At 36.8% G+C, this 27,170-nt stretch overlaps 2 protein-coding genes across 7 annotated transcripts in view; one reads left to right on the top strand and one right to left on the bottom strand.

Annotated features, from left to right (window-relative positions):
- Window positions 1-26,267, top strand: part of FGF14 (fibroblast growth factor 14) — a 624,343-nt gene extending 598,076 nt beyond the window's left edge. For all 6 annotated transcript variants that reach the window (XM_026008894.2, XM_072760974.1, XM_026008893.2 and 3 more), the window contains 2 exons: window positions 16,964-17,162; window positions 20,236-26,267. In XM_026008894.2, the coding sequence (XP_025864679.1) occupies window positions 16,964-17,162; window positions 20,236-20,372 (336 nt within the window). In that variant the 3' untranslated portion in view covers window positions 20,373-26,267. The remainder of the gene's footprint in view (window positions 1-16,963; window positions 17,163-20,235) is intronic.
- ITGBL1 (integrin subunit beta like 1) overlaps window positions 24,799-27,170 on the bottom strand; it is a 215,913-nt gene continuing 213,541 nt past the window's right edge. Inside the window, exon 12 of the mRNA XM_072760972.1 lies at window positions 24,799-26,412. Coding sequence (XP_072617073.1) covers window positions 26,388-26,412 — 25 coding nt within the window. The 3' untranslated portion in view covers window positions 24,799-26,387. The remainder of the gene's footprint in view (window positions 26,413-27,170) is intronic.

The raw sequence follows: 27,170 nt of genomic DNA, 5'->3' as shown, positions 1-27,170 counted from the left end.
AGCAACTACCCCAGGTATGGGTATGTACCCCTATTCTGACCAATAAAATAAGTAATAGGCTCTATTAGAGAGCTCCTGAAAAAGTCTTTTCTCCCTCAAAAAAAGAGCACTTTCTTCCCCCTGCCCTCTTCCATCTTAAGTGGGATGTGGTTCTACAAAAGCAAAAACATGATGGTTGGAGCTAGCAATTGTTTTGTAGAGAAAAATCTCCTGTACTTAGGATGGCAGAAAGGAACTTGTTGCCATCAGAGGCACTGATCCCATGTTAGAAGTACTAACATCTAGAGACTTTATGCAACAGAAGCTCAACCACTACTCTTAAAGTGCCTAAGATTAGAGTCCATTCCTTATAGCTGAGTTTTGAAATGATATAAATACTGTCTTTACCAAGTACTTTTAGTCATTCATATAAGTGATCATTTTTATATCATTGCTCGTAATAGTAAGACTTGTTTCATATTTTACACACAGAAATTATTTTTCTTTTGTGCCTCATGCAGCTGATTAAAATTTGTATTGAATATCTTTAAAATTTATTTACAGCAAATTCTAAATATTTCATTTTCACTCCTCTAATCAACTGTGCAAGAGACCGTTGAGAGGATAAACATGTTATAAATCTATTTTTTGAATGTTGTTTCTGGTTAAGCAAAAACAATACTTCAGATTTATGTTCTCCTCTTTAATTATTGAAACTTCTTTAATTACAGATTTCATTAGAAATATGCCTGTATAATTTTACTGATAGGAATTAAAATGTATCCATGAAGTAATTAAAATACAAGTAAAATATAGGTAGAAAGCTGCTCCATCTGTTTCATAATTGGGCTATTGAATGAATCAGCATGAATTCTATGCTACCTCTATAGATCAGATTGGAAAATCTCCAGAATCAAATATCCAAATCTCAGATATTCTCAAATAGATCTGTCCACAGATGTAGTTGTTTCTTTTTCTTCTGTTTTTCCAGAGAAGCTTTATGTATCTCCAAATTATTTATTCTAGAATGAGAGAATCCCATGAAAGCTATACTCAGCTAGTCCCAATGAGGGTCTAGCACAGGGGTTGGCAAACTGTTTCTGTAAAAGGGCCAGATGAGGGATCCCTGGGTGGCGCAGCGGTTTAGCGCCTGCCTTTGGCCCAGGGCGCGATCCTGGAGACCCGGGATAGAATCCCATGTCGGGCTCCCGGTGCATGGAGCCTGCTTCTCCCTCTGCCTGTGTCTCTGCCTCTCTCTCTCTCTCTGTGTGTGACTATCATAAATAAATAAATAAATAAATTAAAAAAAAAAAAAGGGCCAGATGAATGTTGTAGTTTTGTAGGTCTATGGTTTCAACTGCTACTAATCAACTATTATTGTGGCTCAAAAACCACCATGTCAAGTGGTATGATGAGCACTGGGTGTAGCACACAACTGATGAATTATTGAACTCTGCATCTGAAACTAATGATGTGCTATATGCTGGCTACTTGAATTTACATTAAAAAAATAAAGATGCTTTCTACACAGAAAATAAAATAAAATACAACTTCATCATCCCTTTGCTTGAAATCTGGGATTTCAAGCTTCCACCACACTGTCCAAGGCTCCTATCTTAGACAGTTCTTATTAATTATAATTTCCAGAAGGCAGCTCTTTTCCTTTCAGTGGAATGCCTTTCTCTTTCTCCTTCACCTGACAAACTCCTAATCACCTTTTAAGACCTTGCTAATGAGCACTTCATTTAAGAAGCTTTTCCCCTTCTAATCAGAAACAACTTTTCCTTTCTGTAGACTCTAGCCCTGGTGTCTTCAGCTCTGTTGTTATGGCTAATGTAGTATTGATTCCCTCTATGAAACTAAAACTGAAACTCCAAGAGGACAAGGTCTCTATCTCACCTGTTCTTCCACCCCCAGCAACTAGTATGTGAGTTGTGCAGAAGAGACAATCAAATGTTTGTTGACTAAATGAAAGATTTGGATAGCATTGGAAAAACAGAAACAAAAATAGGGCCCCTAATATTCCCTATATAATTCTCCCTGTACTTCTTCGAGTCGGTTTCATATTAAGAATGTTCATCTTGTGTACATAGATAGTAACAATACTGCTGAGTTGACCCGCATTGAACTTCCAGCTGACCATGCTATTAGTGTCCTGTCTGTTGCCCCCCCTGGCAAATCACAGGATATGACAAATCACAGGATATGCATTCCATCTCTCATGCACAATGACTGGCTTCGGCTAGAGTTACCTGGGATGTGGACACAAAGTCAAAGTTATAAGAAATTTAAACACAAATGGTCTTTGCCTCATTAACTGCAATCGTAGTAGCCAATTGGACTGCAATGTACTCCTCCAAGATCGTTTATACTCCTTCTGCCACCCTCTCCCTTCACTGTCCTTTCTAGGGTGAAATCAGTCTCACCAGTTTCTCAGGACCATCTTTTGATTTTATTTGCACAGTGCTCTTTACTTGAGTCATAATGATGCCCATGGAGCCATCTACTCCTCCAGCACTCACCAGTTTCAAGACTGCCCTGCAATTGCTGCTCCCTTCCTGATACTGACCTGCCTTTGGCATTTCCTGCCAGTGACCCCCACTTCCTCTGGTCCCCTCTCACGCCAGCTAGTTTTTCTGTTTAGTCTCCTTCTTGGTATTATACAGACTGTCACTCTTCATATTAAAAACCCATCCCTCAAAATCTGAACCTTCCCTTGAAATATATATGTTCGTATATGTCTTATTTCTTAATTTTTTTTGTAATTTTCCATTTATTTTCATCTTTGAAGGAAATTGTAAGCTCATCATGGAGTTTTTGTTATTCTGTATATATTATATAGTTAAATACAGTCAGATGCTATATGTCAGCAAGGATTTTGAAATCTTCCACGCTGGCAATTATGGGTTTAGCTACATAATGTACTCAAGACAAGGTGAGCATAAAAATCTCTATATATTGTTTGTTCTCTGTCCATAGATATCAACCTCAGTATTCATCTTTTAATCATTTCACAACAGTTCATAATTTTTTATTTTTTATTTTTTCAATTTTTAAAAAATCTGATAGGAAGCAGGCAGCCTGGGTGGCTCAGCGGTTTAGCATCGCCTCAACCCAGGGCGTGATCCTGGAGACCCAGGATCGAGTCCCACGTCAGGCTCCTTGCATGAAGCCTGCTTCTCCCTCTGCCTGTGTCTCTGCCTCTCTCTGTCTCTCTTTCTCATGAATAAATAAAATCTCTTTTAAAAATCTGATAGGAAGCTCCTATTTGGGCCATATTTTCAAATGTCTCTGTGAAGTAAGGACAAGTATAACTCTACTTTGAAAAGTCATAAAGGTTTTCAGACACATCTGTCACACTGCAACTCTTTATTGTGTATATTTACATGGACAAAACACAAATGTATACAATTTGACCCTACCAGTATGAGAATTCACTGGATATTGTTCACTGAGATAGTACGATAAAATTTCTTTTTTCTTTTATATCTTTAAAAAAATTTGTTTGATTGTGGTTAAAAAAAAGCACATAACATAAAATTTACCATCTCAATTATTTTTAAGTGTGGTTATGTATTCCATTTGTGGACTGTCTAGCAGAGCCAAAGAGTGCCTTGAAATTTCCTCTTTCAACAATGAGCTCGTTGTTTCCATTTGCACAATTCCATGATTGATAAACAGATCTGAATTTGTTTTTTTTTCATCTCCCTCAGAGTTATATGAATTCTGCTAGACGTTATTATAATTCTCTTCATCCTTAGTCTTTTTATAAAAGCCGTAGTTAGCACTTATTGAGTATATACTTTGCCCCAAAACTATGCTGATTTTGTTTCCAATTTAATAATTCCATAGAGGTAAGTATTTTATTTTGGAGGTTCAGTGACTTTTCCAAGATTCCAAGATACTTAAGAGGCCAGGGTAGGAGCTAACCCAGGTTTATTCAGTTTCCAAATCCTTGACCTTAACCCCTGCTATACTTAGGGGGTCTGTGCACAACGATCACTGGGCTTTCATCTGTACTTTTCTCTCCCAATGACTTCAATGCACCTACATTCAAATTTATTGATCTTATTCAAACCGCTTCCTTAATGCTTAATCAATTGAATTATCTTTCTATGTTTATATTGTATGTTTATATTGTGCTCCCTGAGTCATTACTCAGGGAGCACACTGTCACCCAGGGTCAGGCTCATGGGGGCTTTGTAACAAGGTATAGTGATACTTGTTAATTTATTTTCAATTTTCCTCCTCAGAGGGCCTACCATTTGCTTGGCTTTTTTAGTTGCAACAGCCAATAGTCTCATTGAGTGAATGGAAGAACTAATCTATGAAACCAGGCCTAAAAGCTTATCCAGTTCAATCTAGAGAGATAAATGTGGCAAGTATACTATCAAACATATAGATTAATGAAGGCAGGAGGGATACACTGATGGAATTTCTGTTGTTGTTGTTTTACTGTAACACCACATAAAGATGAAAATCATTTTAAAAAGAGTTATGTGAGTTCATGAATGATTGATAAATAACAGCTACTAAGGGAACAAGCCTGCCCCAACATTGGTAAGAATAACTGTATTTCATAGTAACCTGAAAAAGTCACAAATTTAACTTCCTTTGGCAATTTTTGGGTCATCCTTATATATTAAATTCTCTGGGAATAGAATAGCTTTCCACCACAGGAAACTTATGAGATAAACCTTTTGTAAATGTTTCCGCCCTTGACCTGGAAGTCTATGATGGCCATCATCCTCTTTGTTTTAGTGGTAATCCGGGAACCATTTTGTTTGTTGACTGGGACTTTTTAAAAAGAAATAAAACTGTAAAAAATTTAAGGGACTGTCGCCCACAAATTTCAGTCTGTCTCGTCCAGTTCCATTTGCTCTGAAACTAATAATAGTTCCTCAACTGTGATTTCTCTTCTCTTTAGGAATGCATTAAGTTTTGTAAAGTAATCTGGAATTGAAAACACATACACACACCTGCACACACACACGCACACACGCGTGCGGGCTACTTTAGAAAAAACTTAAAACACAACATTGTGGAAAATTTCCCAATAAATATTAGAAATAATAGTCTATAAAAGGACAAAGCACTATGTAAACTTATGTTATACACATAAACTTAATTTTTCCCCAAGAATACAAAACTGGAATGTCTGACCTTTCAGAAGCAGCAAGAACACACACCAAATGTCAGCCAGTTCCACAAGCAAGAAACCTGAACATTGTGCTTGACACTCTTTCTCCCTTCGTTGCCATGTACAATCACAGAGTACTGGCTGTTTGACCTCCTAAAAACTTCTCAAATCTGCCCTTTTCTCTCCACTGGCAATGGCCTTTCCTGGAACTGCAGTAGACAATTCAGCATTTTTGTATCCAAAACGACTCTGTTCTTTTCCATTCTTCAGACTTTGGCCTGAGTGGTCTATCCAAATGCCTAAGTGACTGTGGCATGCTCTTGCATACAAATTTTTAATATCTTCCCATAGTTTAGGGAGAAAGACCAAAACCTGACCATGACCATCTGGTTTGGTTCATGCCTAGCCCCCAGATTTTAACTTTTCCTGCTGTCTCCTTCACACTCTGCCTTCCAATTTCACAGTTTTCATTTTATCCTTCAAATGATCTGTCTCTGCTCCTGCCCCAGAGCTTTGCACATGATACTACCCTTTCTGGGAATATTCTTCACTTTGCTCTAAACCTAGTTAACTCATAATGATGTTTCAGATTTAAGCTCAGAGTGTAATGTTTTTCTGGTATTACCAACACAGGCAAGGTCAAATTTGACTTGTTATATGTTCTCAGAGAAATCATCCCTTTTTTTTTTTATAAGAACTTGTCTTATTTTATGATGACATAATAATTAGTGCAACTATCTGATCTCCTCTACTAGACTGTATCCTCCACAAGAAGACAGACTATACCAATTTTTGCTCATTGTTATGTCTCAAGATTAAGAACAGTGATTGGCAAATACTAGAAACTCACTAAATTTTCATAGGATAAATGGATGCATGATTTTTGGGTATCATTAAGTGTTGAACAATGGAAACTTATTTCTAATGTGTTCACAATACACAGATTTTCAAATCTATTAGCTCATAGCTGAAACAGGAAGTTTAAGATTTATAATGGTAGATATTTTTTTGCCGTATATAATTGTTCCCATTTCCTAGTGTTATATTCTCAACCAACAACCTAGAAAATAAGAATTCACTAATGCCTGTAACATTTCATGATACTACATGAAAATAATTCAGTGCTAATTTAGAATTAAATGGATAGCAGGCCCACTTCGGTAGGCCCACTTCATCTAGGTAGAGTAAGTTAGTCATAAGTTGACAGTTTCCTTGGGTCCTCTGCTTCCCTGGAAGATACTGTCTCTCTTCTTACCTTTCTGGTGTCTCTCTTTGTTTTTTGATGTTTGTGGTCACCCTTTAACCTTTGGAATCATTGAACAAGTTGTTACCAGAATCTGGGAAATCATATCTGCTGCATTACTAGCTACTTAAACAAAATCAAGAGAAAAGAATCCTCAGGTTTTCATCTTAGAACAATGTGGGCTTATTCTGTGTTCTATACATTCAGTGTTGGTGACTCCTAATCAGATCCTGACTTCTGTCTTACTCCAGTAAGATGATTCATTGGATACTCTGGAGAAAAAAAATAAATCCTTTCAATTTGCTCTGTATTTTTAACATTGTTATTATTAATAAATATTTGCTAAGTAGCAGCATGATGTACGTAAATTATCACATGGATGGAAAGAAATACATCTCATCCATTGCCTATTGGGACTTGTGCTCTCTGAGACTCAAAATCATCATCTGTGACATGAAATAATGCTATTTTTTCTTCTGACAGCATTTTTAACAGCATTATTGAATCAAACAAAGTATGTGTGAATGGTCTTTGAAAATCATAAAGCTCAATATAAATTGTTATTCAGTAAATATGGCATTTTAGGAGTATTGTAAACCTGCTTATAGTTTCTTCATTTTTCTATGGAAGCTTGCATTTTAAAGGTTGTATAAACCAGTACTCTTGATTGTTTGATTTACTTTGCTTTTTAGTTTATATAAGTAAGTGGTTCTGACTAGGATATTTTATTAGGAAATGTCTACAACACATACACTTAATACCAAAAAAAGTTCAATGGAAAGGTCTAATTTAAGCATTTAAATGGGGTTTAAAGAAAGGAAAGTAGAAAAAGCTTGCAGATGCATGTAGAATTTAGCCTAAAGAGTGAAGCTTGTAGAGTCATAGAAATACTATTAAAATACAGTTCAGGGAGTTAAGCGGAAGAAAAACTGGTGAAAACAAGGACATGGAGTTGAAAGAACATCATCATGTTCTTCATGTTCATCATGAAGGAAGATAAAGCAACCAGGTGGGGTTTGGTATGACATGACAAAATACGGAATACCTCTCTTCTAACTACATCAACTTAAAAATTAATTTTTTTTGCACAGCAAATTTTGCTTTTGTCTAACAAAAATTCTAGTGCAATGAGTTGAAAATATTTGCTACCATCAGTGATAATATCTTTATCTAGTTGAATGTAAAAGAGCTGAGTATCTTCCACAGCTTTTATCTGATTCAGGGATATCTTTGTTGCACTCCTTCCCTGACCCACACCCTCACCCTGGCCAGTGGTACCCTGACTCTGGGAACACAGGTTTTGTTGTTTGTCCCACCCCGCCCCCCAGTTATCTTGGAAGCCCTTAATTGTGCAATATTATTTCTTAAATGCTACTTCTCTGTATTTCTTTATTCTCTTTCAGGTATATATGATACCTGCAGGACCAGAGCAGGCCCAAGTCCCAGTTAAATCGTAACACTGTGGAAACATTAGGGAAAAGGAATGAAATAAGTTAAGAATAAAATAAATGTTACAGCTGATAATTTTTAAGTAATTTATCTAAATGTACTCAATAATCTTTTCTAGTCCTTTCTTGAGGGTCATTCATTGAAGGAGAAAATTTGTTCTGAAACTGTCTTAACTTGCCTTGTGGTTGCTCTATTTGTTATCAAGTCACATTTCTTTCCTTAATTCCCTTTTAGAACTATATTGGGTTGACCAGTGGCATAACTAGTGGTGACTGAGACAGCTGAGGATGAAACCCTACTCTGCATAAACTCTTACCAAGATGCTTAACTTTAGGGCAGCCCAGTGGCTCAGCGGTTTAGCGCCGCCTTCAGCCCAGGACCTGATCCTGGAGACCTGGGATCAAGTCCCACGTTGGGCTCCCTGCATGGTGCCTGCTTCTCCCTCTGCCTGTGTCTCTGCCTCTCTCTCTCTTTCTCTGTGTGTGTGTGTGTGTGTGTGTGTGCCTCTCATGAATAAATAAATAAAATCTTTTTTTTTTAAAAAAAAGATGCTTAAAATTAATGCCATCCTTTGCTAAAAGGAATAAAATGAGATCATGCATGTAAAAGCATTTAGCATTGTGACTGGCACACATTGATAAATAAATAAATAAATATTACTCAGATGCACTTTAGTTTTCCTTTAATTAGATTTATATTCACATCTAACCCAATCTATAATAAAGCAAGATTCCCTAGACATCTGTGGTAAGAACAATCGTTTTCTTTTAATTTTCAATCTTTTTCAGAGAGATACTTTCACAAAATATAAGAACATTAAATTACTAGAAAACCATTTTTTTAAAGACAAAAGTTCAGGATTTTTAGTTTTTACAACCAAAAGGTATTTTAAAATACTCTTAAATTGCTGCAGAGGCTAATAAGTGTTTTTGTTCAATTTCTGTACTTGTTTTGTTGCAGACAGGGAATAAACAATTTGTAGCTGGGCACAGGGTCCTGAACCATGTATTATGGTGGCGACTATATAACATATTCTATTATTTAACTTTCGAATGAGATAACCCTATTTTTAAAATGTTCTAAAACGTTCACTGACATTGTCATCATTAATTTATGTATCTATAACATGGGCTTCATTTGATCTTTCTCCTGTAACAAAAGTACAAATCACTAACTGCATTTGTAAAATCCTTAAGATGGAGGATGAAGCAGCTCCGATAATCTGACTTAGAGACGTCATTAATCTCAGTTTTGGTGAAGCCTCTTAGTATTTGTCAGACCAAGAAACTTGCATATATCACTGTGTGCATGTGTTATCCGTTGACTTCATTCACTCAGATCATCCAGGAATATTTTTAAAACTTGTAGCAGCACTTTTTCTGGATTTGATGACGTAATTCAGTCTGATTCCCTTCACATAAAACAGTATCAGTTTTACATTTCCCATTTAACCAGAGTTCAGTACAGTTAGCATTTGACCCTACGTATCTTGGAGAAGTGCACCATTGGGAAGCTCATGTGTGACAAAACAGCAGAACACACTAGATCTGAGAGCTCAGGTTTTACTCAACAACACCATCCACTATAACATAAATAGCACTATAACTATAAATTCCTGGGGAATTTTCAACAGCCATGGATTGCGTTTTTCTAGGGGGATGATTAGCAACAGATGGCAGCCAATCCAATTTCTGTTTTGTTCAATATTTCTTTAATTGATCAATGGGGGAAAAAGTTGTATACAAGCTGGGTGAAGAGGAGAAGAGATTCATTTTGAATACCTATGTTTGCTTGTTTTTTTTTTTAACACTCTTAAGAATTTACAATTCCCTCACAATTATATAGAGATATGTGTCACTTATGCCAGTATGATAGCATATATCATTCATTACGGTTTTCCATTTTATTTTCTTCCATATGTAGGCATAAAGTTCAGCAGATAAGACACATATTTTCTGTGTTTTAGTGGAAGTAGTAATTCAGCTGAATTAGCAATTATCTGTATCAGTTATCAATTGCCTTTCTGTAACCACATAACAAACACCCACAAGAGATAATGTGGCATGTAACAGTTAAGTGTGTGTGGAGTCAGGTGGAATTTAACTAAATAGCTCTGTAGATCTCAGGCGGGACTTGATCGTGTGTCTGGAAATAGGCTACCTTAGGTTGAAACAGCTGACTCTTTCTCCCCTATGTCTCTCCTCAAGCAGGCTAGCCTAAGCATGCTGCCATGGCTATGCAGGAGGTGGAAAAGGCAAGCCCAGGTGCACAAGTGTTTGTCAAAACTCTGCTTTCCTCACCTTGGTCCATGGTGAGAGGACATGTCAAATTACATACTAAAGGTCTAGGAGAGGGTGAAGAATACAGGCCATTTTTACAATTAGTTACATATCTAAGACAGTAAATATCTTCAGCTGAGTAATATGATAAATGAGTAGGAATCATTAAATGTATTTACCTGATGAAAATAAATGTATCTGGGCAAACTAACTCTCTATGATCAATTACTTCATTTCTAACATGAAGATAATAATAGCACCAATCCCATAGAATTATAGTGAGGATTAAATTAATTGATTATGTAAAGTGTATAGCATAGTGCCTGGTGCAGAGTATATATAATTTAAGTATTAGCAAAAGTTATTAACATTATTATTATTGTCATCCTTATTATGTTGAAGATTTCACTGTTGTGTACTGACAGATGTGTGAGGATGGTGAATGGTTGTATCAATACTTTCTTAAGCATATTTATTTTGTAAGGTTTTTGCTAATATTTATAGCAGTGATACCATCTGTTCATGTTATAAGCATTATTATTTTAGAAATTTATCCATGTCTATATTCTAGAGAAAACAGACTTAACATTATAGAACCAGTTGGCACATATTTTTACTTATAATCTCAAAATTTCTTACTTACAGATGTGCTGTAAATACTTCATGTTTTTGTTTCCATTTTCCTGATTTAATAAATTTTATATTAATGTTAAGAAATAGTAACAAGCCTGTGATTAATATCAGTTTGATATTATCTAAAATTTTGTGATTATTTATTAATTTATCAATGGTAATAGGAACATATTCCAATGCTTCCCGAGCTCTAAAGTACATATAGATCTGCTGGAGTCTTATTAAAATGCAAATTCTGATTTAGTAGGTCTGCAATGGGGCCTGGATTCTGCCTCTCTGACAAATTCCCAGGTGAAGAAGTTGCTATTCAGTCCTTGAATAACAAGGAGATACATATATTCCCCCTTTGTATGGTTAAAGATTCTTACATATGTATATATAATATATATGAAAATATATAAAAATACATAGTTATGTAATAAATGATCAAATTATTTAATATTTAATCATTACAATAAATAATGTTCTTGCCACAATTCTAAAGAAGTATGTCAATAAGTCTTAAAAAGAAAATATTTATTCAATATAATATAAATTTTAAAATATATTTAATAAACCAATTACTATAAGATAAATCTTTTTATTTATTTATAGTATCTCTAAATGTCAAATAGTATCTTTCCTGGCAAAAAAAAAAGAAAAAAGAAAATGTATTCATTTATGGTTTTTTTCTGTAGTTCAGAAACTACTTAGGTAACAGCTTCTGGACCTATAAATATAAGTAGTGGAGACACTGCTTTGTCAGTGAGAATGTACTTCAAACTACTGGGTCCTGTAATCAAATCAAAGCTGTCTCTTAAACACAAATATAATTATGCTTTAGTTTGAAGCACATGCACAAACAATTGGCTAATTTTTTCTTTTGTGGGCACCAGTCATAGTCTAATATTATGAATATATTATGAATATTTGATTATGGAGAGTTTCAGATAAATACATTAGTCAACTCAATTGCCTGCTTTTGAGTGTTAAATACAAATTCTGTTTGTCTTCAAATTCACGACTATTAATTCTTCTAAAAGGTCAGAACATTTTTCCCTTATATGTAATCTTAAGTGTGTTCTGCATTTCTTTTTAAATAGCTGGGTAGCATCAGAGCAGTATCATTAAAGCATACCATTGATTTTGAAACTATAGAAGGTGAAGGAGAATGAGATAATGGGTCAGCAGAGGCTGACCTCATGATAAATTCTAGTAGGTAACATCTCTGAAGAGTACAAAAGGAAAAAAAAACTGAGAATTCAGGTTAAATGGGTCTTTGGGATTCCTGTACATAGGAATGTCTATTAAGTTGAAACCTGGAAGGAATAAATTACATCACTACTTCCCTGTCCATAATAACAGTGAACATCCCAGTTGCACTTTGCAATTCTATGTATAGCTTATACATATAACTATCAATATAACTATAATCTACAACTCAATGTATAGCTTACAAATCATTTTGCAACTCTATTATCTTCTCTGAGTTTTGCAGAAGCCTTTATGATTTGTTACTGTTCTTCAAGGAAGAACTTGAAATCTAAGGCTCCTCCTTCTCTCAGTTTGAGCCTGGGGAGATATACTCCAAAGTTCAGCATCAGAATCATTACTGAGATGTTAATGGGAGGGGACTGAGCTTTTTGATGACTCTGAAATATAGAGGTTAATATAATATTAACAGCAATTACTTATTGTGCATTTGTTGTATGCTATTTGCTAGTATATGTTGAATATTTCTCTACCCTCCCTTTTTAATCTATTTTAGGTTTGCTTTATATTCTAATAAATGCTGTAAATTTATCTGGAATTCTTGCTTTTATATTTTCCTTTTAAAACAATGGAGGTGGTGGTGGTGGTGGTAGGCAAACCATTAACCAAAATGTAAATTTTCATTTAGTCCTAGATGATTCCAGGACTAAAGGAATTTGCAGGTTACTACTTGTGTATCCTTATCAGAAACTCTGGCTCGTAACACACAGTATGGACATTTCCAGGGATGAAACTCATGAAATTCTGATTCAAATCGTTCACATTTGTATACATGAAAATAAGTACGATCCAAGTTCAATTTCTGAATACTTAGCTCTTTAGTAATTTGAAATTAGATGAGCAGCCCTTCTCTATTTATCTAGGTTGGGAAGTCCTCAAAATTTACCTTAGATCAGAGTTGGCCAAATTTTTTGGCAAATCACCATAGAGCAAACACTGCAGTCCTTGTAGGCCATACAACCTGTCTCAACAATTCAGCCCTGAACTTTGGAGTGCGAGCTACAAGAACAGGTCAGCAGTTCTCTCTGGCCCTTAGTGTATATAGTTTGCTGGACCACTGACCTAGATCCTCAGGGTCACTCTTTATTCTTAGGTTAGGTTATCATGAATCATCTGGGTTTGTAGCTATTCACTAGTTATAGATTAGGGAATTAGGGAACATGGGCCTTCCCTTCCCTCCACCGTCTACTTTCCACCTGAACCCAGAAACCTTACTTTGTACATGCAGATGGCCCATCAGATTATTTTCCTAAACAAAGGCATTTCCCTCAGAAAAGGAATGCTGCCCCTACTGTTAAAGTATCACAGATGGTGCTTTTAATTCAGAACCACCACAAGATAAAAGGAGATATGAAATTTTTGTTTAATTGTTCTGTTTTTTCTATTCTGTGAGTGGTTTATTTAGTCTGGCAATGATACAAATTAATATTGAAGCTTCTGCTGGAACTCAACTGTTGTTTTGTTGTGGTATCAGGGGTTCTAAATATAGGCAGGCAAGCCAAGGAAAAGACACATGAAACTCCATATCTATTTGATTTTGCCAGTTTCTGAGAGTTTATATTTAAGCTTAAATTTAAATAAGCATTCTTATATTATCACTGCCGGTTTTAGAGCATTTCACTGGCACATTCATCATATTACTCAAATGTATCAAAACCATACGGTAGGTTAGGGCTGCGTTGCTAAGCCACCTGAGGTTCCTTCTTTCTTTAGTACTTTGGCTCCTTCAACGTTGGAGGTCTCAAACTGCAGGCTCAGGGGCCCCATCTGTGGCCCTTGGTCTACACAACATCAAAAACAAAGAACTAAGAAGTGGTTGCCTCCATTAAAAGGAAATTTTATAGGAAACCTGATTTCCTTATTCCCTTTGGAAAACCAGACTTCTCTAAAGACCTAAGGCTTTTCTTTTCTAAAACTGTCTCTCATCAACACTGAGCCTGAGGAGGGAGAGGACATTTAGCCTCATAATGGTTCCATGATCATAGCAACCTGCCTCACTCTTGAGTCCACCTGGTCAGTAGAGGCATTGAGTTTTGTGACCCATGCTGGGCACATGTCCCCTAGGGAATCTCATCAATGACAATGTCCACCCAGAGGACTTTTCACTGTGTCACCCTGTAACATATTGTGGGATTCAGACACAAAACTCTGACCATGTTAACTGTACAGTTATTATCAAGAGCATGGAAGTTTATGTGTTATGTTTTGTTCATTTGCTCAATGACACTCTTTCCTTGCAAGGAAATACCTTTTAGAAGTTAGTCCCGAGAAAAAGAAAAGATTTACTCTCTTCTATAATTTTTAGAACATATACTCTTTCTATTTCCATCTGGGCTACCAGGAGGCTCAGAACTCAGTTTAACAACATGTCATAATTCTGGTGATATTTCTCTCCTTACTTTGTGTGTCCTTGATAATTATATTAATACTATTTCTTAAAGTGAACACATATGTATGTATGTTGTACAATTTTCTGGTTCATTTTGCAAGAGATTGGGCTTCAATACATCAGTGTTTAAGTGTTACTAATGCCTCAGAACCAGGCTCTGCATTGACAACAGGTATGTGTCTGTAAAATACCAATTGGGCTATGGCATTATTCCCTTTTTTTCAAGAAGGGAGGTCTGCATGTCTACCTCTTGTTCATAAGAAGTCTATGTGATTATCAGAGGGTCCAAGACCCTTTCACATTTCTCCAATCTACCTTCCTATCCATGCAACTGTGAAGTCACTGGCCCAGCTCCCAGAAGGGGGATGTGGGATGGCTTCCTCAGGGTCCCGAGAGGCAGATATTTTATCTAAAAAGACTTAGTGTCAGATGTCCTTCCACACCTAGGGTCTTCATTCTCTTTCATCTGCCATTCAGAGAAAAGACCATGCATGTCTCATTTGCTGACAGTAGTGCCAGCAGCATTCTTCATGTCTCCTACATGGGGATCAGATGGGAATAAGGCTTGACTACTCTGTAGAACTGCTTTTCCAGAGCCAGAGGCCCTGGTGTCCCTAGGTAAAGGTCAGTCAATGATCCCCTCAATATGGTGAGCCAGGCTCTGGGCAGAGACCTGCTATCCCAGAAGGCAGGTGCCAGCTCCTCTGACCCTGCAGTGACCTACCAGGTCAGCTTTTTTACAGTCCACTCCCAGCTGGTTCTGAGATGAATTTTAACTGGTAAATAATATGCTTGGATGCCTTGGCCTGTCTCAATAAAAGACAAGTGACACACTGAAGTCTCATCTGTTTGTCATAGAAGTGCACATTCAAACAATATGTTATATTTATTAGTCTTTTGAGAACAAGTCAGATTTATAGCATTCCACTCTATTTTCCTTGCCACAAATGTGTGAACATGCACCCTTTTGTGAATCTTCCCTCTGAGGCATGGCCTGATTAACTCACTGAGACTGTTGTTTATTAGTAAGAGAAGTAATGGAAAGATATTTGGAAAAATAGGATTTAGTGGAAAGCCAGAACATTTATTTAGATGGGATCTTCAAACCTTAGCTAGCATCATCTAGAAGAAATGAAGGCCCACATAAATTCCACTGGGTGTGTTTGAGCCCATCTTTTGGCTACTTTTGATCTCATCAAATTAATCACTGGATCTGTTATCTTTTTCATGAGAAGTGTCTGCCATTAACAAAACCTGTTCCCCTTGGAAAACTATTAGCTCTCAGTGAATTAAAGCAATGGGGCACTCTGAATAAATTGCATCTTGCAAGAGACATCATTTGATAATTCAGACTCTCATGGGAAATACTGAAAGAACCTTTCTACATGCAATAATGTCACATTCCTTATTACAGTTAGCATAACTTTAACTCTGACAAGTTTTATTTTTAGTCCCTAAATGATGTGTTTTTCAGAATGTGTATAGAAAATAATATTTTAAAAGGGGGAAAAGCAGGTTATTTCCTGTAGTCATAAAGATCTATTAAGGTGAAATTTTTTTCAAGTACTGTCATTCTTTTAGGAGATCGGTGTCAAGAAAGCTCTGTGTTGCATCCATATTTTGTATATATATGATAGTACAATATTGAACTATTTAAATAGCCACAAAGACAAGTGGCCTCCATATCTATAACCAGGTAGGGTGAATTTTTAAATTACTTTTAATAGAAGTCTGTCAGAAATGCCGTTGTCAGGTAAAGTTTAGAAGTCTGCTAAAGTCACCTATGAATATTTATGTCATTAATGATAATCATAAAGTAGTAAGCTTTGTGCTGCTCCTCACTGGGGATCCTGGCATTGAGTGCCATGGCACTTATTTCATGTTGCCCTTTCCAGAAAAGCCGGGTGGATTGCAGTCAGGGCAGCTTTTGATGTTTCTCTTCAAGAATTCCAGTGGGGCTCCAAAGCATGGAATTAGGTCATTATTTCCAGCTCCTGTCACTACAACCAGCTAACACAACATCCAGCCTCAGCTGCAGCGGTGGCTAGCTTGTGTGCCAGCTGATCTTCATGGTTTTAGTTTGGGGTTTTGGTTTGCCTCTTTGTAGGTAAAATATATTGCCCTATCATATCAGTGATCCGGAGCATGGCTAGCAACTATCAGGGTAGCATAGAATTATTCCTACGGAAATATTGAAAATAGATGAGCAAGTACCACAAGCATATATTTTATTTTTGTTTAGCCTATGGTGAATATATGATGCTACTTTGTTGTGCTTTTTCTGGTTATACTCTGCTTGAACTGTATTCTGTTTCAACAAGACTGTTCTAATGCGCATGTCTCTTATCTTTTTACTAAAGGGCATGCATACTTTTGCCTATGTATATATTCTGGGTAATATCAGATTCTTCTCTACTTGTTGTATATTGAAAAAAAAAAAGTGCACAAATACTGCATGCAGGATGAGGTGCGGCTGGTCATCACTGCCCAAGGGCTGACTCATTGAGCCTGGCAGACAAGTTTCTGGAAGAAGAAAGAAAAAGTTCAAGGAAACTCCCATTCTTTTCTCTAACTGTCTTTTCTTCCTCTTTTCTCGACAGGAACTTTTTACCCCCGAATGCAAGTTTAAAGAATCTGTTTTTGAAAACTATTACGTAATCTACTCGTCTATGCTATACAGACAACAGGAATCTGGTAGAGCCTGGTTTTTGGGATTGAATAAGGAAGGGCAAGTAATGAAAGGAAACAGAGTAAAGAAAACCAAACCAGCAGCTCATTTTCTACCCAAGCCATTGGAAGGTGAGTGTTATGTGAACAACATCTCTTCCAGTTTATTCCATATTTATTTTCCCCATTGCTAACTCTACATTGACCACAAGGAACCTTTATAGAATGCTGGAAAATTTCCGTATCTTGATCTGGGTGGTTGTCACACAGATGTCTACTTTAGTTATGAATTTAAGATTTGTACACTTTACTGTATATGTATATGTGTGTTTATAAATGTATACACATATACATATGCCTATTATGTACCCCCATGTACATATACACAGACTGATGGACTATATAAAATATGTCACATATATACATATATAGCTAAGTTTTGAAAATTATAGAATACAAGTATTTGCCCATTTTGATGCTATCTAGCTGAAAGTAATCCCATACTTGTGAATTATTCTAATTACAGAAAATGAAGAGTTAATCTATTGGCCTTTAAAGATGTCACATATCTCCCTTCCAGCTGTATATTTGTTTATAAACTTAGGTGTGGCACTACCGTCTTTTATATTCATCTGTAAACAATGAAGCTTTCACTTTCACTTTGATCGGATTCCCAGAGAGCAGGCTATAAAGTGTTGCTAATTAATCAGAAACTTCACCTTTCTCACTAAGGTTTCAGAAGCCAGAAGTGCCATTTACTTTATCTATGTAATATTCAAGAACTACAAAAAAATTAATATTGAGGCATTTCAAAAGTGTTGTGTCTATTCAAATACTTTTGTTTACCTTCCACGGGAAAGCAGATCTATAATACTTTCATCTAACTTAGTTTGATTTTCTTTTTGTTTTTTCTTTCTAGCGGAAAGGTTTAGCCATCAAGAGAAAATGTGTATTTGTTTTATAATCCATCTTCTCTATATAGGAATAAGATATTCAAAATATTAAAGGTTGATTGTTAGTTATTTGTGGATTTTAAATTCAGCTTTCAGTTTACCTATGTTTGGAAAACCACTCTTGTTGGTTAACAGCATCTTTCTAATTTCAACAATAGTGGTTTATTACCCCCTAACTAAATTTGCCTATAGAACAAGCCCTTGGAACCTATGCAGTTAGCCACTGTGGCCTATCTAAGAAAGGAAAAATTATGCCAGAGTCTGATATGTGAATAATTCTCATCATATGATAGATCATAAGGCAGTTAGAGGAGAAATAAGAAAGGAGAAGGTTTCGATGTTCTTCCAAAATAACACCTCTGTGATTTGACCTTACTCTTTTACAGACATTGAGACCATCAGACTCATCAATATTCAAATGCAAGTGAAACATTTGAAAACTAAGTCCATAGCAGTTCTATAAAAATCTTGTTAATTTGCCACCTTGCTCTGTCTCTTTACATTAACTTGTGTTTTGAATGTGAACAGATATGAACTAACTAAATTCTAAAATCTTATCTCCTAATTGCATAAACATAATGAGAACCAAAAGGGCCTTTTTGTCTCTTAACTGAGGCAAAATCTGGAGACCAGCTATTTTTGTTTATCTAGCAGGAAATATCAGAGACTGAGATGTGTGTAATAATATCACGTGGTGTTTGAATCATACACTGAACAGTTGTGTGTATGTGTGTGTTGTGCATTCATGGACTTTAACAGGCAGAGAGAAACTGTATTTTCAAATAATTAGCAGATGGAAGCACCCTAAAAACACCTAAGGGGGTATTATAGTGATGGGGGTTATCACCTAGCGTAATTTATAGAAGGAGATTAATTTCAAACTTTCAAAACCCATACAGGATGTAAATTATATGATTGGAAACATTAGGGCAAATTAAGTACTTGATTAATTATCGATGCTCTGGGGCATTCATATCTCTTACACAACTTCACTGCATGGATAATCAAGGTTAATGCTCGATGCTATTGTCTCCTAATTGAATTAGTAGTTGGAGTGAAAGATTGGAAAGCGCTTCGAGGATTTGGACTAATCCCTTTTAGTACCTTGCGGAGTCATTTCCTACAGGTCTGCTGTACACAAGCACTTTCAAACCTGTGTGCTCCTGAAAATCCACATGCTGCGCCGATGCGCAAGGTAGAGTTCTACTATCCTGAACATGGAGAGGGCATGGAGAGGTCCGCCCACCTGACCGTGGCGAGACATAGAGTCTCCTCATAAAATAGCCTATAAATAAAACACTCTGAAGCCTAAAAATCAGGTTAGACAACTCTAATTAACTAGCATTCCTGGTGGCAGATGATTCTAACTTACCTAATTTCCCCCAAGCATCAGTTTGTCTTACGTGTCCTTGCACAGGATTCCCTGGAGTCCTTTTCCAAAAAGCTACACGAACTGTTGTGATTAACTGTGCCGCCAGATGCTACTCAGGCAACCCCTTAGCGCTCACCTGGACCTCTGTCCCACTTGCCCTCTTGCCATTTTGTGCTTCTGCCTTATTTTTTAACAATGTATCAGAAAATTATCCATAAGAATACAAAATGCCCCACACATGCATTCAGTTTCCAAGACTGAGGGAGAGGAGATCTAAGGAGTGAGGTCCAGGAGGCCCTGGCTTAAAGAAAGTGAGTTCTTGGTCTTTGCTTGGGATAGCTTTGAAGTTGACAGTAGTGTGATTATGTTGCTTTTGAACAACTTGTGAGAAAACTAATGTAATGATCCAGAGTGTACATACCCGAACTCGAAAAGATGGATGGGGATGAAAAGATGGGGTTCAGGGGTTGATTTCAGTGTGCCCTGGAAAGGAAGTCTGAATTTTCCTAGCCTGTCCAAAGAACTAGGTTAAGAGCTCTTGAGTCCCCCACACTGTGTGTGTGTGTGCGTGCATGCACATGCATGCTTCATATCTGAGGCCCACTAAGAGGCCGTAGCTCCTATTTAAACCTTCTCTCTTAGACAAAAACCCACCCACACCCATGTACATATTTTAGTTCTATAAACCAGAGAATGTGAAGGAAGTGATTTCCATTGGGGGTGGGGGTGGGAAATTATTGCATTAATGCAGGAATTCCCTCTACACGGGGTCGCTCTACTCCGGGGAAGACAGGACAGGTGTATAAGGACAGGCCATCCTTGAACCTAACCACATAATGTCTCTTCTCTCCTTTCTTCATGCCCTCCTGCCCGTCCTCAGTTGCCATGTACCGAGAACCATCTTTGCATGACGTTGGAGAAACGGTCCCGAAGGCCGGGGTGACGCCGAGTAAAAGCACAAGTGCGTCTGCAATAATGAATGGAGGCAAACCAGTCAACAAAAGTAAGACGACATAGCCAGATCCTCACAGGTGTTGTGACTTACTCGTCCTGAGCACAGTTGAGTGATTTATCCTTGCCAGACATTCCTGCTCCTGTGGCTGAGGAGCAGCTGGAAGTAAGCCCATGCTTGCTCTTGGCTGTCTCGAACTTCTTGGTTGCAAGTGGATAAATCTCAACCTGTTGCACCCCCAGAACAAGAAGACACCTGGATAACCAGCTAAACTCAGACCATGGAATGCCCTACCAGATATGGAATGCCTTTTTAATATCTTTTCTGTGACCGTGACACTTCATGTGAATGACATACTTCACAAGTACACTCGATACCTTGCCTGCTGACAGCTACCCATAATCCTTTTTGAGTCCTGTTTCAGCGAAATCCATGTGTTTAAGTTCAATTTTGTAGCACACGAATACTATTGAGTAATTTCTAGTTAGACGCTGTAAACCTGTGCTATTATGGATTTCTCTTCTCCCCGTTTTTACAGGGCTGCTCGCGCCACAGTCTGTGACCTTTTGCAGGAATTGTATTCCTCTAAATCTTAAATGTTGCAGTTGGCCTAGTTCGGAGAGCAATCAGGGAATCAGGAAGCCTTCTAAACCTATTATTACAAATTGCATCTATAAAGATTTAAGAGTGTTGTCTCCGGCTCCCACTATCGATTAAACACACATATACGATCTATCCAGTAGCAGATACCGTGCTCCTGAGGTTGGCGTTGCCGGGGTGAGAAATGGGTCAAACACAGTCCCAGGGGGGAAGCTCTCTACGATACGTGTTTGACACCCCCCTATAGTTTCTTTGTGTGTGTGTGTGTTTTATACATATCACAAGCTTACTGGTAATGGTAACATTTGCCTTGCCCAGCGAGCAAGACCCACTGGTTTTTGAGAAAGTGGGTCCAAAGAACTCTGTAGGCCTTGTAGGCCTGATTAAGGTTCATTTTTCATCTACTGATCCTCATTATTTGGAAAAAAGAAAAAAAAAAAAGAAAAGAAAATTCAGTGATTACAACCTACAAGAATTGCGCTACCTAAATCCATTTCAGATATAATCCTACCTGTTTTTAATGAACCGAACTGAATGCCATCCCCGGTTTTGGCTGCGTTCCACTCATACTCAGCAGAGCATGGGCAAGGCGGCTGTTGTGTTCTTTTCTGCAGCAGCAATGCAAACGTTAGTTATAAAATTAGACTTTAATATTTTTGGTGTTTAATGACAAGTTTTTAAACTGGACATATTAGGAAAAACTATTTTTTTTAGCTCAGCATGCTGAGTCAGGTACTGTGTATCTCACCACTCCATACCTGTAACTCAGCTTCTTGGGGCCCCGGTTGCCCAGTAGCTGGGGTAGAGGTGCCTTGCCATGAGCTCAGAATGCAGTCTGTTGAATTCTCCTGGATCAAATTAAAGGCAAACCAACACGTTCAAACATCAGGTTTTTGGTCCACGCCATCGATTTGCTTTTGTTTGATTTTGCTTTCTTAATTTCCTTTTGCCTAAGTCCGAGCTTAGGGAAGACAACCGCTAAGAAAGGCCATGAATCGTTGATTGCACAAGGAAGAAACCATGCAAAACGTTCGCTATGGGATACGGAGAGTTTCAAAATGTTTAAGACGAAACTGTTTGGAAATATATTTGTTAACTCTGTGTATAACTTAATAAAATTCAATGTTTCCTCCTCAGAAGAGTTAACTGAGACCAAACTGAACCTCATTTATAGAAAACTATATGTGGGATCATGTACTGGCCTCTTATGATTATTTCCATGCAGAAGGCTGACCCAGTCGCCAGCCCCCCACCCCCCATTGCACTGTTATTTCCTGGGAAATTATTTTGCCACTGCGTTCCTAAGTCTCCATGACAGCCCTTGCCCGGCATTAAAAAATTTTGGCCTGCTTAGCTGATTAAAGATTTAGTATAAATTTAACTGTTTATGCTTATTTCATTTTCATATTGGATTTCATTTTAATAAATAAAAAGTTAGCATAATGTTTGAGTAGATTTATTGTCAATAATGCTAAAGTATGAATACAACAAAATGATTCCTTCGACCATTCTTGATTTCTTGTGACAGCATTTTAAAGCCTATCGTTTTCAACAGGGTGAGTTAAAAACCATTAGATGAATTTCACTAACCAATTATTTAGGAAAGACATGTATTCTATAGTCTGTGGCAAACTGAATTATTTAACTTGACATTCCAATTAGATGGGCTTATAGACACTGCTTGCCCCAACACACACACACACACACACACACACACACACACACACATCAAACAACCCCACGTATTTGTTTTTGGCAATCAGCCCTACTCACTGTTTTTTGTTGTTGTTTTTTTTTCCCTCCTTGCAAGGCTGTTTATTGGTTAAAATGAAGACAAGATTTATTTTTGTAAATGACTGAGATTTATGTAAATGTGCACCTCTGTTTTATTTTTTTTTATATGAGTTGTCTCTAAGGGCATTTATCCCTATGAATGGATGTCAAATACTTTCTTCTAATATATGTTTAGACATATTGCAGACGGGTCCTTGTTATTTGTAAATTAGATCGTTTCCTTTGTGTCTGGTCTCACCTGTTGCATGGGACGAGGACAGCACCGATGAACTGCATGTAGTAGGGACCTGTGTATCAAGAACTGTTGGTATGTACTATTCAATTTACATACAAAGAGTTTGTCTGCATTGTACAGTTTCTGTGTTTAATACCATTTGTTGTATTCACAGATACAACATATTGAATAAAATATTGATATGAAGGCATATTACAAAACATCAAACAACTTTATGTAACAAAATGGCATTGCTTCACCCACAAATATAGAGAAATGTCATGTAAATAAGTTGGTACACTCAATGTCCCCCTTTACCATGCCAAAGAAAATTTTAGCTCTTTGATGATACCTCTCTTGCTCTTTTTCTGGGATAAGACTCCACCATTTTCCCCCCTCAACAATTAAGTTTGCTGTTGTTAAGCAGTGCAATCTGTCATCATTGGTGTTCTGTATAGTAAATCTGATGGAATTCATTTGTATCTACAGACCGTGTGTTTTGTACCTCCATGTACATATGTCAGTTGCATCGAGTCTCGAATGTCACATTCCTTTTGCATGCATATCTGGTAGGGGAGGATTATTTCTCCTGATTTGTTACCGTAGCTGATGGCTTCACCCATTACTCAGCAATGCTCGGGAATGTTTGTTGTTTTGATATTCCAGGTGACACCACTTTTAAGTTTGCTTTCTAAAATGTTTTGCTACAACTTTACTTGGAAAATATTAGAGAAGAATGCAGATGGTGCACCCTATGTAAAGAGTAAAATGGTACTGAGCAACATTTCATTCCAAATCCTGCAGAATTTAGAGATTCTTGCTCTAAATGTTTGCCTGCCCTGAGTGGGGACAAGAGGTGGCTTTAGAAGCCCCACAATAGGCCTACAAGACTCCTGCTACAGTGCTTCTAATTGCTTACCTTTTGGAGAGTGAGCAAAGTAAATATTTTTAGCACACTCAGCCAGTTGCTCAATGACTAAAACAGATGTTTTTAAGATAACAATTAGTAGATTTGATTTTCTTTCATAAAACAAAACAACAACAACAAAATTTCTTGTTCTTTATGTTAGCCATGTATCATTTCATTTAAGGTTTTATTCCTAACATTACAGGGAGAACTAATGTTTGAAGGACAGACTGGATTGGCTAAGAAATCCGTTTTAGAAGGAAACAAAATAATTGAAACCTATTTTCAATTTTGTTTCAGAACAAGACTATTTCCAGGGAAAGCAATTGGCTAAATACAGACATACCCACTTTCAGATGCAAACTGTATTACCTTGGAGTAAAATATATTTCCTAGCTTAAGTTTTTTAGTTTACAAGGGGGCATACAGGGTCTGTTGAGTCTTGGGTACTGGGTGGGTTCAGAGTTTTGATAGTGAGTCTGTAAATGAAGGCTGAGTTGTGATTTTTTATTTTTTCTTGGTTTTCTGTATCATTCAGTCTAATCCTGATGTTTGCTAACAGAGATTGTGTTTGCATTTGAAGTGGTGGAGGCCATTCCTTTCAAGGTGCTACAGGAATCTAGATTAGCTCAAGGGGTCCAGGAAGAAAATGGGATATAATTATTATCCTTTTGGGTCTTAGGACCTTAGTCGAATTTTATTGAAAAGTCCTTGTGGAAGAATTCCTCAGTAATGGTTTGCCAACAAGCAGGGTGAGTGCCAACACCAGCTGCAAACATGTCTCATCCTTCCCAACGTTAATCTCCCAGTAACTTCACACAAACTCAAACAAGCCAATGAGCTTTGCATATTTACCCTTCCCCTCTTACAAGGTTGTTCCTGCCCTACCTTTTTTTCTTTTTTTTGAAAGAGGAGTTTTTATCTTAGTAAGGGAATTAAAAGTCAAAATACAAAGTCACAGTGAAAAAGAGTAAGATTTATGTCTTTACATGTAACTGTATTTTATTTTTTCCAACTTAAACATGTAAATTAAATAACTTCTTAATAGGTCTATTGATAATTGCATTGCTAGAGTCAAAATCATATACACACATATGAAATATAGCAGACAGAAAGAAGTAGAAAGAAATTATTTCTGTTTTAAAAGAAAAATATTCATTAGAGATTAGGTACCAGTTGACTTACGCTATAACTCAGTTTCAGTTCAATAATTTGTAGCTAAATGAACCCAGAAGATAGATGACTGTAATATATTTTCAGCCTTGTCCAAAAATTTGAACAAATCACATTTGAAACTTCCTAATATAATAATTTCTCCATCTAGAAACTTTTTCTTAAAAAACATAAATGCTGAGGACAATTTTCTTATATGAAAATATTGAAAGAGAAGCCCTTTTGTTGTAGCTATTAATAAAAGAGATAACAAATGTAGAGAACCACAAGAAAAATGAGACACACCCAGGATTACTTGATAAGACAGAGGAAATTAAGGGGAGCTCCAGTAGAGCACAGGTTGATAGAGTACTGCTTTGCTGGGAGCCAAGTCCAGGACACAGACTGTTTTTGTATAGCCCAAGAGCTCCAAATTTGTTTGCTATTTACCCTTTTTATAAAGTATTAAAAACAGAGAAGAAGATGCAACAGAGATGTATGAGGCCCACAAAGTCTAAAATATTTACTCTCTGGTCCTTTATAGAAAGCAGAGTTCTGCAGAAGGGGAAGCTGAATGTCATTTGTATTATAATGGCTAGATATAAGTGAGTTCTGATGATGGTGCATCATCAAGTCATCAAAAGTGCTACTGATCTATTATACCAGGTTTGTTTAAGGCTTAAAATGATTACAGAGGAGGAAAGAATATAATCTATATTATTTCTTAACTGCTTATATTTCCCTCATTTTACAAAACTGATATATCAATGGACATACTCAACAATAGAGATACAACTAATATGGTTGCACTCCATAATCTCAGGATAGAGATAACAATTTTATAAACCTATTAAAGTGTGAGAACACTATTAGTACAATAAAAGTCAGCATCAAATAAACTTTCTCTTAAATAATTTTCAATATTAAATTTTTAAGTAACTCGGCAGATGCATATTTTCCTTATTTTTGGTGATTTGACTTATAAAGTCCAAGCCATGACTCTAGAATATTTACATCATTAAGTAAAATTTCCAAGTAAAAATTTTCATCTTAAACAATGCGGAAATGGTTTTGTTAAATTATTGTAGGATTTTACAAAATATAATTCACATTTAGAAAAAAAGTGGGTTTTTTTAGCTCCAAATAATTAAAGGTTGCCTAAACTAATGTGTGTAAGTAGATTTAACTGTAAATATGTAAGGGAAGTCCTAATTATTGTACATTTTCATAATTCAATGTGAATTTCATACAGAACAAAATTTCACCATTAAGAAAATAAACATTTTGTTCCTATCGCTGAGTCAATATTTGTAATTTCTACTTAAGACATTTCTAGATGTTGTTTTTATCCTCCAAGCTTTGAGACTGGTATCATTTGATCACAGTATCTCTTCTTGACTTCTTTGCATGACCCTACTTTTGCAGCAAGTAATGTATCCTTAGAAATAAAAGTCTTTTAAGGGAAACAAATGCATATTTCAGGTCCAACCTAGATCCAATTAGATACTGTCTTTTTAAAAGGCAAGTTACCATGGAGTAATTTAAATAGTGAAAAATCAGATTCCTTGTACACCTAAACCCCTGCCCGGTTAAAAAAACTCATAACAGGAGATGCCCCTGACTACCAATTTATTTTTTTGTTTTTAATTAGCAGTAGGTAAATATATATTGACACAGATTGTAAGCAACTTATGTCACTATTTATTAAAAATGTTAAATTGTACACTTTTCATACTTCCTTCCTAAGAGGATCGTGTTCTGTGAATTTAAAGTGAGACCAGATGAATGACTTACTGGCTAACACTGACCAGTCTTTTTCTTTAAAAAGAAAGATCTGGCCTCCTGCGCCCTGACATTGCCCCTCCTGTGTAGTCTGTCTTTATTGCTCCATATGGAAATGCTGAGTGACAGGGAATCCTGAAAAAAATATGATCAATGGCTTTATGTGGGGTCATTTCCTTAGATTCTAACATGGTCTTTTTTTGTGAGGACTGTGCAGGTCTAACAACCATGTAATTCAGCGTTTCTCAACTCTGGCGCCAGTGACACTTGGAGTCAGGTAACCTTCTGTCATGGAGGCCGTCCTGTGCACGTAGGATGTTTAGCAGCATCCCTGGCCTCTGCCCACTAGAGGCCTGTAAGCACATCCTCCCACCCCACCCAGTGTGACAATCAAAATTGTCTGCAGACCTTGCC

The sequence above is a fragment of the Vulpes vulpes genome, chromosome 6 (genome assembly GCF_048418805.1).
Source record: "Vulpes vulpes isolate BD-2025 chromosome 6, VulVul3, whole genome shotgun sequence".
NCBI classification, from domain to species: domain Eukaryota; kingdom Metazoa; phylum Chordata; class Mammalia; order Carnivora; family Canidae; genus Vulpes; species Vulpes vulpes.
Note: the sequence above shows the minus strand (reverse complement) of the source record. Positions and strands in the feature narration are given on the sequence as shown.